Source organism: Rhamphochromis sp. 'chilingali', assembly GCF_963969265.1.
Source record: "Rhamphochromis sp. 'chilingali' genome assembly, chromosome: 7".
Taxonomy (NCBI): Eukaryota; Metazoa; Chordata; class Actinopteri; order Cichliformes; family Cichlidae; genus Rhamphochromis; species Rhamphochromis sp. 'chilingali'.
The window spans coordinates 34,337,479-34,352,075 of record NC_137934.1 but is presented as its reverse complement, the minus strand read 5'-3'; the positions used below and the strand labels follow the sequence as shown (position 1 = coordinate 34,352,075).

The 14,597-nt window shown below is 37.9% G+C and overlaps 1 protein-coding gene across 1 annotated transcript; it reads left to right on the top strand.

Moving 5' to 3' along the window:
* Window positions 1-4,503: 4,503 nt before the first annotated feature.
* Window positions 4,504-10,566, top strand: mpl (MPL proto-oncogene, thrombopoietin receptor). The gene is made up of 12 exons (XM_080887453.1): window positions 4,504-4,608; window positions 4,862-4,979; window positions 5,315-5,484; window positions 5,946-6,097; window positions 6,970-7,105; window positions 7,197-7,308; window positions 7,540-7,709; window positions 8,149-8,291; window positions 8,656-8,836; window positions 9,072-9,153; window positions 9,317-9,404; window positions 10,083-10,566. Exons 1-12 carry the CDS (start codon window positions 4,515-4,517, stop codon window positions 10,539-10,541), a joined length of 1,905 nt encoding a protein of 634 aa, XP_080743579.1. The 5' UTR covers window positions 4,504-4,514; the 3' UTR covers window positions 10,542-10,566.
* The last annotated feature ends 4,031 nt before the right edge of the window (window positions 10,567-14,597 follow it).

Genomic DNA, 14,597 nt, shown 5'->3' with positions numbered 1-14,597 from the left:
TCCAAACTTTTCCTGGCCAATCTATCCACCACTCTTTAACTGGTTGTGGTAAACCACAATACTGACCCATTTCCATTACTCAAGCTTCCCAAGATTTTGCTGGCAACACCAAGAATTGCAAGAATTCCGAACAACTTGTAAATTGAACCAACAACTAATAGCTAACACCTGTCAGCAGAAAGGATACGCTTTGATTGTGATCTTAAAAATAAAAGTGCTGGACTCACTATTGAGTCACACTAATGTCACACTAACACTAACTCCACATAACCTTTTTCACACACCTCAAATGTATTTATTTATTTACTGTATTGGCCAAGACACCATTTGGCATTGTAGAAAGGACTTCAGCTGTTGCTGACCTATTTTGACCTCATTTTGTACAAATTGCTCTTAGATCCCAGTAAAGCGCAACTGCTTTCTCTTCTGTGGTTTTCCTTAGAGTGAAAGTGGCATATCTAGGTGAAGAGGTACTAGTATTAGTTTTGTTACTTAGCAGTACTTGCTCTTATTGGCCCATTTACAGCTCATCCTACCCTTTGTCCTAGAGGCATAGGGTCCATCATTTACATTGTTTACAACTTGTAACATGTTTTTTGAAGAGCTTAGGATGCTTTAAACAACAAACTAGAAGCTTCTCTTTTCAGCTTCTGCTTACAGTGGCTTGCAAAAATGTGACAAAATGTGGAAAAGTTCAAGGGAGCCGAATACTTTTGCAAGCCACTCTATATGTACATATTTTAAACAGCATTCCTTTCCAATGGAAAAATCTTTGTAGGTATTTCACTGTAATTTTTTTTTACAGTAGATTATGTATTTTAGTGTTTTGCCCAACATGCATGAGTTTTTCACTGCACTGTGTCTTAAAATTTGTGGTTGTTATATTGTCATAGTTGTGATGCATATTTTCCTCTTCCTTCCCCTTGTTCCCCTTGCATGTCCTTGTGCAACAAATTTGTCTGATCGGTCATCTGTGACACAGCCAAAAATGGGATGTGTTGCAATTTTCGTTACTAAAGTCAACCATAATTAGAGGACAAACATCTTTCTATCATCTTGTAAAAAAACTTTGTGATTGTGGCTTTTGTGTTGGCCACACTGATCATTTCTTTCAGAAAGATAGTATCCATCATAGCTTTGCAGCATACATTTAAAAAAATGAGTAGGTATATAAGGATTCTTCACCTTCAAGTTTGAAGGCTGTTCAAATGTTTTGGTGCACAAAAGCTTCACCAAGTTTGCTTTCAGTTTGTTCAATATTGTTTTCCTAGATACTTAGAATCCATGTGAAAACAGCCATTAACTAGCTCTCTGGGTTCACCACTAGTCGTTTGCACCAATTAGACGAGACATTATATTGCATCAGTGCAGTCACCTGGCCCGTGCTCAGAAACAGGTCCTTCTGTAATTATAGTCAGTGTCCAGTGGCTACAGGATACCTCATTTGAGCTCCTTAATCATTTGCTCTGAGATATTAGCTTGCTACACTTGGCTATATAAGGTCTCCACAACATTGCCGTTGGTAGACTTGACCATTGTTTAAATGATTACAGTGCTCATGCTTCATATTTGATGCTAGGTTTCTTTCACATTTTGCTTACACTGATTCCTTGTGTTGAATTTATTACTAACATGGAGGATGTCTAAAAGAATTTAAAGCATCTGATGTTACTGTGGCGCTTTCATATACTCTTAGCCCTTAATTCAGTTTTCCTGATTCTTCAGTGTCTGCCTTAAGGTAAACTGACTTGAGGATGACATAAAACTCCAATTTTTAGAAATATGTTTTCTAATAATGTGGATGAGATATCTGGAACTGTATTTCTTTTTTTACATCTTTCTTCTACACATTTTTCAGTTTTGAGTATCTCAAAGGATTATCTCAATGATAAATAAAGTAATTACCTCAGCAAAAGACTGTAACACACCTGGCAAGAAATATATGAGCCTTTCTTCCTTGAGGTGCACACAGACATCAGCAAAAATACTTTTTTTGTTTTCTTCTTCTTTTGTATTTTTATTTATAACTTTACAATGAAGTGTTTACAACTGTAATGGCAGTGTCTGTAAGTGTAACAGGACCTAAAAGTGACGAAGACGACTTAAGAATGCGAAAAGTTAAGCAAGAGCATAATTTATTGTCTTGAGGTTGAATGCAGAGTCGAAAGTATAAAATCCACTGAGTGTAGACAGACTGCTCTGCGGAATAGGGAAGTGGAGACACGTGGGGGAATTGAGACACAGGTGCTGATAATAAAAAGATACCTTCTAAACACAGACAGGAAACTCTCACTGGAACATGCTACAAAAATAACATGGAGGAATCTAGACAGAAACCTTAAAGCATAATATCAAAAAGCTAAAACTCCTTCCTAGAATAAACAAGCAGTAAAAAAAAAAAAAAAAAAAATCTAAACCTTAAACACAGAGAAGAAGAAAAAATAAAAAGCAACCCAAAATTAACTAAGGATTCAAAACTTTCAAAATCACCACAAAAGCCACAGAATACAACACAGTGCCTATTCATTTATAACAGGAAGTCTACAGAAAAATAGTCTTAAATTCTCTCCAGCTGTCAGAACCTGTTATTTCTCAGTCGCTCATACATACCTTAACAATAAACAACAACAACATAAGTTAGCTTTTTTATATTCAGTCAAGCCAACAGAAGTTTAAACTGAGCATCAGAATGAAGGAGAAAGGTGATTTAACTGACTTTGACGTGGTTGTTGGTTCCAGACAGGGTGGTCCGACTATGACAGAAACTGCTGCTCTACAGGGATTTTCATGCATGGCTATGTCTCGGGTTTACAGAGGTTTACTGAGCATCCGTTTTCTGGATGAAAATCCCTTGTTGATGTCAGAGGTCAGAGCAGAAATTTGAAGGAAAAAGGGAGTCAAGCCAGGTACTAACAAAATGCATCACGTGAAGTAGCAGTTGAGTGTAAATGTAAAACCTGTCTTTTCACAATCTGATAAATATCTTGAACAGGATCTCCGTTAGTCTCAGTCGTAGCCTTGGCTTTTGTTCCTGCGCTCTCCAACATACCTTCACACACATAATCCGCATTTCTCAAACACATAAACACATACAAGCTTTTTTTTATAGAGCTAACATGCAAAATTCATGTCAGAGAAAAGATATTTTTAACAGGACATTAAAATATTTCTGCTACTATCTAAATATTGATTAAGTTTACTAATAAACACAACTCCACAGCAAAGCTTTGGTGTTTAGTTGCAGTTCAGACAATCTTTGTGGTAGGTCCTCAGCCTCAGGTGTGTCTAAACAAACAAACAAAAAGCCAGTCCTCTCAGAGATTGGTCAACTTTGGTAGCTGGCAAATCGCATGGCATCAACCATAACCAAACATTACGCAAGGTTAATAGTTTCTTAATAACACAGTCAAGTATGTGGATACCATTAGTGCATCTCAAATTATAGTCTATGATTTTTTTTGTTAAATAATTCAACTGGAAAGGGTAAACTTTCAAATATTCTCTATTCATTACACATAAAATGAAAAAAAAATCCAAACCTTTTTTGTTTTAATTTGGATGATTATGGCTTATAACTAATGAAACTCTGAAAAGCAAGTTAGTTAGACTCAAGGTTTTCATTTCATGGTAGCAGAGATATATCAGACATATCTGTGATGTGGTCAGCACGCATCAAATGATAAGTTTGCTTTTCTGCTCTCACGTGTTTCATTATTACTGTGTTCTAATGACATAAGGTGAAAATTATTTTCTTTTCTATACACGTCTGTGCAAAACAAACAAACCGCCCCCCAAAAAAAACTTTAATATAGTTTTAAATAAGATCTTTCGGCGCTTTCCAGTTGCAAACATCAGAGGCATCACTATACAATGTATATACTACTATACAATATAATCCATACTTTTTCTTGTGGATAAAGCCAGATTTTTCTTTTTTTTTTATTTCCATCGTGACAAATAATAAAAATTATTTAAACAAAGTTAGCTGGAGGATGAAGTTTAGACGTAAACATGGACTTTTTGAGATGTTTTTGAAGTTCAAAACTGTGCACTGCGCTCTGCAATGCTGCAGTAAGTCAGGAAGCGGTTAATTAGCAAGGTTTTTTTTTTTCAGAGGTTAAAACCTCGCTTCTCTGTTCATCAGTAGGAGGAAAACATTGGCAGACTGAATTAATATCTGTTGAAGGTGGTCACCAAAGAATTTGAAGCACCCGAAGAACCTCATTTGTGTTCTTCGGGTTCTTCCTACATTTTCCGAGGTGTCACATTCTCTGCTCACCGCAACCTTTTTGTTTATTTACGTCTAATCAGTCCATCTGCCTCTTCTTGGTGACTACTTCTGCTGTACAGAAAGCTTGCTTCCTGTTTTAAGCACAACCCTTCAATCCTTACCCACCCTTGCCTACTTAAAACCATGCATAGGAAACAGCGTACACACTGTATATACACAAGCCTGCACCGGTGTTAATTTGATGGCCATGGTGGTTTAGAATTTCACAGCGCCTCAATTCAAGATGAATTTCCTCTACAGATTGGGAATATTCCTTAATATTCTGTGGATACAAGCTTTCTTTGTGCCTGGATTACAGTGTAATCTGTCAGAGGAAGGTAGGGCTTGAAGGATGGTTTATTTATCAACACTGGAGTATAAACTGATACTATGCAACCACACACTATTGCCAAAATGTGAAAATGGGAGCAATACAGATACTCAGAGCATGTTTCTTTGTTAGCGGGGCATAAGGCATTAATATGAACTTTGGGCTCCTTGTTAACTTGAATGCAATGCCCACAATGTCTTTTTTTTTTTTTTTGTATTTCCAATATTCTTCATTTATTGTGTTTGTCATTTTTGGAGCAGATGTTTTGTTCTTGAAGGATGAGCCTAATCCAAAGTGTTTCTCTCGGACAACATTTGATTTCACCTGCTTCTTCGAGACTGCAGACAACAGGACTTATAATTTGTTCTACTCTATAGAGTATGTTAAACACTGTGAATCTACTGAACTTTCTGTATTATGAAAACTATTAAATACTATTTATGCATTGTGTTTAGACACTTTTTGATACTTCTGGCATGCTACTGATATTTATTTATTATTCTATGTGCACGCTTCTGCTGTATACTGACTACATTTTTAGGAAAGTTCTTAGTTAGTTAGTTTTTTTATTGATTGACCATTTTAATGGTTTATGCACGATAGTCGCCTGTATTGCATTTCTTCTTACCCGCAAGGCAAGATGTTTAAAACTGTTTTATTAGCTCATTAATGAGCAGCCCTGCCTGCTGTTTTTTTCTTTCATCCCAATCAAGCTCTCCAGCGCAGAGGTGTGAATTATCCGTCCAGAGAACAGAGAAGGGAACTTTGCTGCACATCTGCTCTTTACCTGAAGCTATGTGGTTTGTTGACTGCATCCTTACAGTCACTGAATCCTTTACGAACGCCACCATCTACACTCGGACTGTCTTTATGAACGATCATGGTAAGACATCTTGTCTTTTCAAAACTGAATTTTTCATCACATAAAGAGTATTGAAGAAACTTTACTTAGATACTGTATATTACAAAATTTAAAACATTTTCATCTTTTGATAAAGGTGACGAATAGATGCTGAGTGTTATGGGTTAGATCAAAAATAAGTTGCAGTGAACTGGAATTTAGGTTTTGCATCCTTGAATCCTAGTTTAAAGGACGGAAAGGCTTTAGGATGATTTGCAAGGAAGTAACTATGTTGATTAAAAAGAGAGAAGAAAACACAAATAGCATTGCTAACTTATTGTGGGTATCACCAGTTAACTAGAAAGTCAGGGGCCACCTCAACCTTTGCCAAGGCACTAGTCAATTATTCCCACCATCTTCCCACCTATAATCCAATACTGTGTTCTTCCTTCTGTGATGATGTCCCAGCCCCAACTCCTAAACCCGAGTGTTTTTTCTTTTAGTTCTTTTAGATCCACCAGTTAATCTGTCTTTACACCCAAATGGCCAAGTGGGACAGCTGAATCCTTCATGGACTTCAAACATAAAAGACGTACTAGTGAAGTACAGAATTGAGTACTCCTCTGAGGTCCTTTACAAGGAGTTAGATCTAGAGGTACACACAGCTGCTCTCCTTTGTCTTTCAGCTGTTCCCTTTAGGAGTTGCTGCAGCAGATCATCTGTTGTCATCTGACACTACACCCAGCATCCTCTGTCACACCAACGCTCTGCATGTCCTCCTTTCATAAATCTTCTCTGTGGTCTTCCTCTTTTCTTCCTGCCTTGCAGCTCCATCTTAACCTTCAATTGTCCGATACATCCACTGTCCGTCCTCTGCACATGTTCAAACCATCTCAGCCTTGCCTCGCTAACTTTATCTCCAAACGGCTCAACCTAAGCTGTCCCTCTGATGTGCTCATTTCTAATTTTGTCCATTCTGGTCCATTCTTGCTTCTACTGACTTTCATTCCTCTTCTCTCCAGTGCATACCTCCATGTCTCCAGAATCTCTTCCACCCGCTCCATGCTCTCGGTACAGATCATGTTGTCTGCAATCATCATAGTCCACAAAGACTGAGTAGTCTATTGTGTTTTCATCGGTCACCCATTGTGAAGCCTTAGGGTGCTTCACAAAGCAGCTTCCCTTTCTAGACCCTGGGGTTAAGACCATCTTTATAATTCTTCAAGTGTTTACGGCTCAACTGCTGTTCATGACAACTGCATTGGATGTGAATTTTTATACAGCTCCCCAAAGTCTATGAAGGTTTGAAGTTATGCATTTGGTGGTTAGTTGTTATAAAAGTCAGTCTAAAGACTGCCTAAATATAGAATTCCATTTACTGTCAGTTTGCTGATAACCAGTGCCAGAATTACCAAATGATTCCTGAGCTCTGCCTTCTGAGACTGACTCATCTCGTTGTAGCTTATATTTTTGTGGTTACTTTTTTCAAACAAAGCTTTATGATGATGCTTTTGATTTCTACCTAAGAAAGAGGACACACTGGATTCTCTAAAAGAAGGCGAGGAGGTTAAAGTGCAAGTCGCTATTAAACCTGATTCACCTTTTGATGGCCTTTGGAGCAGGTGGTCAGATCCTGCGCGAGCTGTGGTCCCCCAAAGTGCAGGTGCGACCAAGCGAGAATTACAGAGAGAATAAAATGGTACCCATTGAACAGCACCTGGTTGCTCAGTAATGATCTTTTCCATGCTTTTCAGATGACACTGCACTTTTATGCTTCACCTCTGACCTGAAAAATGTCACCTGTCACTGGAATTCGAGCAAATATGATAAAAACAACTTTGGACTTTTTTACCAAATCCTTCACAGGTAACACAAAACACTCATTCATCACTTCATGAATTATTACGCACAGGTCATTTTTCCATCCACCTGTGTTGTGGCACAAAAGCATCCATCCAAGCATCCTTCCATCTTATTGTCACACAGTTTGAGCACTAAAATACTCAAACTAATCCAGAGTTTTGAACGGGTCAATTCAACAGAAATGTATATGAAACTTTTATTTTCTGTGATTTGACTTTGTTACAACTCTTGTAGCAAGACCTCGAGGTGGACGAGTTGGACTGAATGTGTGGCTGATGAGAAAATCATTGACCAGTGTTGTTTCCATGGAGGAGAGTCCAGGGAAGTCAGGGTCAAGCTCACAAACATCTCATGTCCAAAAAGGAGGACTTTCTACACTGGAGCATTTACACTCAGCAACTCCAGTGAGTGGCATTTAATTGTTTTATTTCTATCATTCTTGGTTATTTTGCATGTGCGATCTGTGTTTAAACTAAAATTGTTTTTTTTTGCTTTTTTTTTAAATCAAGAAGCAGCTCAGAAAAGTCCCCATTATTAACCAACTGTGCCATGAATGACTAACTGCTACTTTAGTTTGTATGCTGAAGTTTTGCTTCTAAGAACATGCTCATACATTTACTCAGATCTTTCAGTCATATAAGTGATTAATATATACAACAGTCCTCTGGTCAGTTGTGAACATGTTCAGACTTGGTTTACCTTTCAATTTGGAGGAAAGGCAGAGGTTTGTTAGCTCTTAAGCTTGCCTGGATGTCTTGAAGGAAACTTTCAGTTAGGTTTGTGGGCTTCCTTTTCACTGATCAAACCTGAGACAAGGTCTTATGAAAGATTTTTTCTTTGCAGTCAAAACATCCCCACCAACTCATCTGAAAAGAATCCTCAAGAAAGATAAGTTGTGCTTGAAATGGGACGCTCCTCTTCCGTCACTGTCAAATTACCTACAGTATGAATTTGACCACCAGCTGAAAGAATATGAAGGATGGAAGGTAAGTAGCTGTGTATGTGTGCGCTGTCTTTACTGACATCCAAGGGCCATGTTTGAATTGAATATATCTTCCTTCCTGCCCTTTAGATTCCTTTCAAAACTATTTAGAATTATCATGATGGCACATATTCTGTTTGTGGACCAATGATATTAGGTCTAAGCAGTGTCAAGCAGTGTGAAGGCTGCTTGATCTTTCCAGCAGATGGCGCCAGCGTTGAACTTTTTCAGTTTACGTGCAGCCAGCCCTTTAAATCACATGCATGAGTGCATTTTAAGAGAAATCTCAAAGGTGTTGTCAAAGAATGCAAAGGAAATAACAGACTATAATCATATAATAATGTGATTTGGTTCCCTTTCTGTTTCAGTATTTCCATCCAGAGATAGTAAAGGGCCCTAAGACAGAAGCATGTGTTGAGGTTCCAGCAGGCAGCCAGTACAGAGTCAGGGTCAGAGCTAAACCCGCTGGGCAAATTTACTCTGGCTTCTGGAGTGACTGGTCCAATGTGTTCACTGGTGAAAACCCCCGTGACTCCCTCAGTTACACAGGTAAGCCTCCAGCAAGATCAAAAATTCAATAAATACAAACTTGACCATAAAGTAAAATAAAAAGTATCACTAGGTAGAGATGAGTAGATTACTCCTTTCTAAGAACTAGAAGCAAGTAGTTTATTTAACTTTTAGTAGTTTGAAATGTTATCTTTAAGTACAATGATGTTCTTTGTTGCTGTAAGGGAACAAACAGATATGATACATTTCAAACTTGGATGCATTGCATTTTCAGGCGTGTTGCTCATCGTGTGTATCCCAGTGTTTATACTGATAACAGCCACCATCAGCACCATCGTGTGTGCCCTGCACATCAGGTAGATTTTATTTTTCTCACAGCTCATTCAAAATTTTAATCACCTATAAGAAAATCCAAACCAAGATGTTCCCTTTCTTTTATAAGGGTTTTTTTTTTTAACTAAATTTTATGACATAAAAAGATTTAAGGACATGTTTCCTCTCTTTTGTGCATTTTTATAGGAAAGTCAAGCAGTATTTTTGGCCACCAATTCCAAACCCTGAGAAAGTCTTGCAAGGCTATCTGACAGAGATCAACACGCAGAAAAGGGTAAGTTATTTAACTGCATTACAGGTACTTTCATCCTTGTTTTCTTGGAAAAATGGACTAGAAACAGATATTATGTGGGATCACAAAACTCCTGCAGGCCCACCCATAGCAAAAAACAGCAACTATTTATTGGAATACTCTGATCTGTATTTTATTTGGTTTTGGAAAATATCTACAGTATGAATTTAGATTAGTTTTGTGACATCTTTGTGGCATGATGATAAGGTTTCACACTCTCGTTGTATAAAAAAGTGCTTGCTTTTAAATGAATTAATATTAATGATACTAATAAATGGTGATCTTTTAACTCATCACAGTATCTAATACAGTAGAAGTCTATACTGACAGTCAAATTCATGGTGGAGAACTAGAGGCGTGTCCCTCGTGATGCTAACCTGATGAACTACCTTCTTGTAGACTTCTCCACTGAAAAGTGCTGCTTCGTCTTTGGGCTGTAACCGTAGATTCCGCTCTGATCACCAGTGTTACACATCAAAGTCAGCAAGGATTTAAATGCATTTTTTACATTTAGATGTCAAAAAATATTTTGATCAAACTAATAGCAGTATGTTTTTTGTTTTTTTGTAAGAAAAACAAAAGTTAAGCTTGCTCCAAATGAAAGCACTTTTCAAATGACATTTTTTTTCCTTATTAAAAATAAATCCCTGTACACTATAGGATCATCCTGTTCTAGAAAAGCTGTGCTCCGAGGAAAACACTACATCTGTAGTGGAGATCATGTCTGAAGAAGAGGTTTCCGAGTTTAGGAAGCCGTCAGAAGAATTCGCCGAGCTCCTGTCATCAGAAGGGAGCTTCACCAGCAGCGAACTGGTAGATGGAAGCCCGGGGACAGAAATCTTTCCAGACTACGTGACTCTCAACAAAGACAGTATCTTTCTCTGCTCACCAGCAAACATTTACATACATGAGCATGTGACAGAGAAAGGAAACCATGAGATAGGAGATGAGTACCTTCCCACGTGTTCCTGCTCTGATGGCTCCGTCTGCTTCTCACCTTGCTTATGCAGTGACCTTCTTAACCATTCATATTTGCCTCTGGCAGAGCCTGCAGAAAAATTCAGCTGCAAGGTCACTGCTGCAAGGAGTCCCGGAAACATCTATACTAACTTTCCATAAGAAGAACAAAAAGTGTAGCAAGTGTTTGGTTTTTTTTGTTTGTTTGTTTGTTTGTTTCCATCAGTGCAAATCTTCTGTACAGTAATCTCTGCCCTTTGTACTGTTTGGCTGTAAAAAAAAAAAAAAGGCTACAAAATGAAAACAGAGCTCAGCTATGAATTATTTGAGCCTTAACACATTGTTTGGCCCAAGTAAAGAAGCGATTCCACAAAGTCGTCATCAACGGTCAGCCCTGATATGTAGTCTTTTAGGATCAGATGGTATCAGATTTGGAGTTTAAGTTTTTGGTTGGCAGGATTTTACAGCGACTTTCATCTTACTTTCCATCGTCAAATTGTATATTGTATGCAGGGCTGTCTCTATCTTGTGTGAGAGAAAATGGTGAGACTATGAGTCTGTGACTGCATTCAGTGGTGTGACCAATTAAGAATCATTTCTGAGTCTTGTGCTATACTCAGCCATATGCTCACAGGATCCCTCTGCGACACGTTCCGGCTCATTCACACTGCCGCTGTTTATGGAGCAGAGAGTCTTCCGCAGCTGCTTATATTTCATATAATTTAAAGTTGTTATGTTAACATTTCTTTTGGGGGAGTTTTACACTATTGTGATACAATTTTGTACATCGCAGTAATGGAATGCAACGGAGTTTGCTTTGGACCTTGGTGTAGAAGATGTACATTCTTTCTATATGCTGTATAAAGCAAATTTCCCCTTAAATGTTACATTGTTGCCAAGTGAAGGTGACACCCGAGTGTTTTTTCCCCTTTCACTGTCCTACCAATGTTGTATAGTGATTGTACGTGTTACTTTTTAGACATTTTTGCAACTTCCTTTCTTTTTTCTTTTTTAAAGAAAGTACAATAATAACTGAAAAAAGTGTTAATTATGCATTACAATGTTGTTTTCATGTTTTGCAGTTTTGACAATAAAATTTAACAAAATTATATTCTTTTTGGATTTTCTGTAGTCACTGAACCATTTAGGCTTTGACTGGTATTACATTTCAAAGCGAAACCCAGGAGATGCTCAACATTTTACATATTTGCCTCTGGCTGGGCCTGCAGGTAAGTTTAACTGCAAGGTCACTGCGGCAAGGAGTATCAGAAACATCTATATCAAGTTCCCCTAAAAAGAAAGAACAAGGTAAGAAGTGTACTTTGTTTCCAGTGGTGGAGATTTCATGTACAGTACAATATGTAAAGTTGGCTGTGAAAAGGATACAAAATGAGGGTTAGGGCTCAGTGGTGACTTATCGGATGATTAAAAGAAGTGTTTCCATAAAATAACAACGATAAATTTTTTCTATTAAGGCTTTTAGAACAAAAACGTTCACGTCAGACTTCATCTTCTTGCTTTTCTTGCCTCCACCTAAATAACAGCTACAGTATCCTACCTTGAGATATCTTATTTTTATTTTTCAAAGCACAAGCAGTCTTTCTGTGTGTTATACTTTTACTGTCAGTAGGTGGTGGTAGAGATCAGCAGGTGGGCTGTTGTCACAGTAAGTCCTTCTCAGACATGTGGGCAGCTACACTACATGACAGAAACTGGGAGAACATTTAGATTTTGGCCGAGTCTTAAGTTTGTGTTTTTATCATACATTCACACACACACGATATCCCCGTAAGCAATATTAACTTTGTAGTAATATGAGTAAACTGGTGAGGATGTTTCACTTCAACTCTGTCATAAAAAACAAACAAAAACCAACAGACACATTACAGCTAGATGTTAATTTATTACACAAAATAATTGAAAGGCTCAATGTAAGATGATTCAAATAATTATCACTCACAAATTGTACTTAAGACCTGAGATGAAACATGGGAAATCACAACATCACGACCACTGGTGCGGACGAGGGAACCAACAAGAAAATGAACAAGAATTCTTTAACAAAATCACTGCACTGTTTGGGAACACCGTCTTCAAAAAGCAAGAACTGCATTAAATGTTCATTCAAACATTTATTGAATATTTTGGTGTCACTCGGGGAGGTTGATGATTTTAGATAATGCCAGCTCTTGACACAGTACTAATCAGACAGTGTATGACTGTATCACTCACTGGTTGAGAATCACAAATGGCTCTGCAACTACTGTATGCTATCACCCCGCATCCAGCCAGCCGCCTTCTGTAAAATATACTGCTGTCACACTTTAATGGCACATCTACAGCGTTCGCCAGACTGTATGATATCATGGCCATAAATTAGCCCACAATCGTCTATGAGGCAATCGCAGAGGGTGGGAGAAAAGCGAGCTATGAGAGGGAGACAGTTGAGAGAAAGAGAGAAAGCTTAAAAGAGTCAGTGTTTACTGGCGTACAAGCCTCTCCTCCCAACAAGAATTCTTTCCATGTTTCATCACTGCCCACTTGCCCATACACAAATGTCTGTGGAGGGAGGTTGACTCACCTCATGATGTCATTTCCTTAACTTTCACTTGCAATCAGGGTGAGAAACGACATGGTTTGAAATCTGATGGGCTTTAACATGCATACGGTGTAACACAGTATACGTGTTTACGTATGCTATGTTGCCATGTTTACAGGCCCTAAAAACGTGAATTCAGCAACAACAGGAATAAGGCCACCGAGGCAGGTCAACCTTTCAGCTCCTACTGGGACGCAACACATGGAAACACAGCAAACAGCTTGTTCTGTATTTGAGTACAAACTCTGACTGCAGTGACATTTGGTCCTACTGGGTTCTGTGAGACAGACAGAGTTTCCCAGCAAGATCTTAGTCAACAGTGGAGTGAAAACTGCCATACAAGGGGGGAAAAAAAGAAGAAAAAATTAGAGTAATTAACGACACTGGCACAGTTAATGATGTGAGAAAACTACACTGCCTTCAGAATCATTCAGCAGGATTGAAGTCATTGATTTTCCAGAGAGGCACTGTAGATTAAAAGAAGCAGAGGTGTTCTGTTCGAGTAAATGAAAGTCTAGGTCAGAGTTTAATAATGAAAACACTAATTTTCCACCTCTGTCGGGTTAGGGTTTCTAAGTCTTTCTTACATGTCTGTCATCCCCTCTTTGTTTATACAATGTTTACATCAACAAAACGTTACAAAACCACTGCAATATAGCATCACTTGACCAGTTACTGCCATAGACTGTATATAAAAGATGGATACAGCTACACATTGGTTTGCAAGGAGCATTTTTGTCATCACCATCTTAATGTTTTGAACCTGGACGAGCAAGAAGTAGATCTGACTAAATAAAACAAAACAAAAAACAAGTAACATTGGACGCTAAAGAATATCCTGCTTCATCTTTACCTTTACGTGTTTTACCCTAAATAGATCATCATTTAAAATCAATTAAAACAATGCCATATTGTTTTAATTGATGCCGATACGACGGCATTGTTTTATCGGACACCAACTGAGACTATAAACTCATCCATGTTTTCTGAAGTCATACAACAAATGCAAAGTAGGATCATTTTCTTATAGACTTCCATACAATCCATGATCTTTTCTTCTTTTTTTAACAAGAGGTGTCGCCCCCTGGTGCCCATTATAAGTAATGCAGGTTTAAGGCACTTCCACACATGCGTAATTTTTTTGTTTTCTTTTTCCACCGGTCTGGGAGGTGACATCCATCTTTATATATAATCTTCAGTCACTGGTAGCTTCTCTATCAGGTGGCTTTAATAAATAACAAGTTATAATGCAAAAAAAAAAAAAAAAAAAAAAAAATCACTGTAATCACACCAGAATCTCACATCTTCACAAGGCTTTTCAAGTTTTTTAAGAACTGTATTTTCAGAATAAGAATTATTTTCAGAATAAGAATTCACAATATTTGTTTGAATTAATAAGCAATGTTATGGTTTTGGAAGTTTGTTTTAGCACCACTTGTAAAGGAACAGTACGGTGGCCCTGAGAGGCCAAACGGACTGCAACTTAAGAAAACACCAGAAATAGGAAAAATGACAACGGAAATAGGAAAAAACACAAGGGAAGTGTTTCTGGGGAGACAATAACCTCACGGACCAGTTGCAGGAACCCAAAACATGGTAGGCGTGTTTTATCATGATTC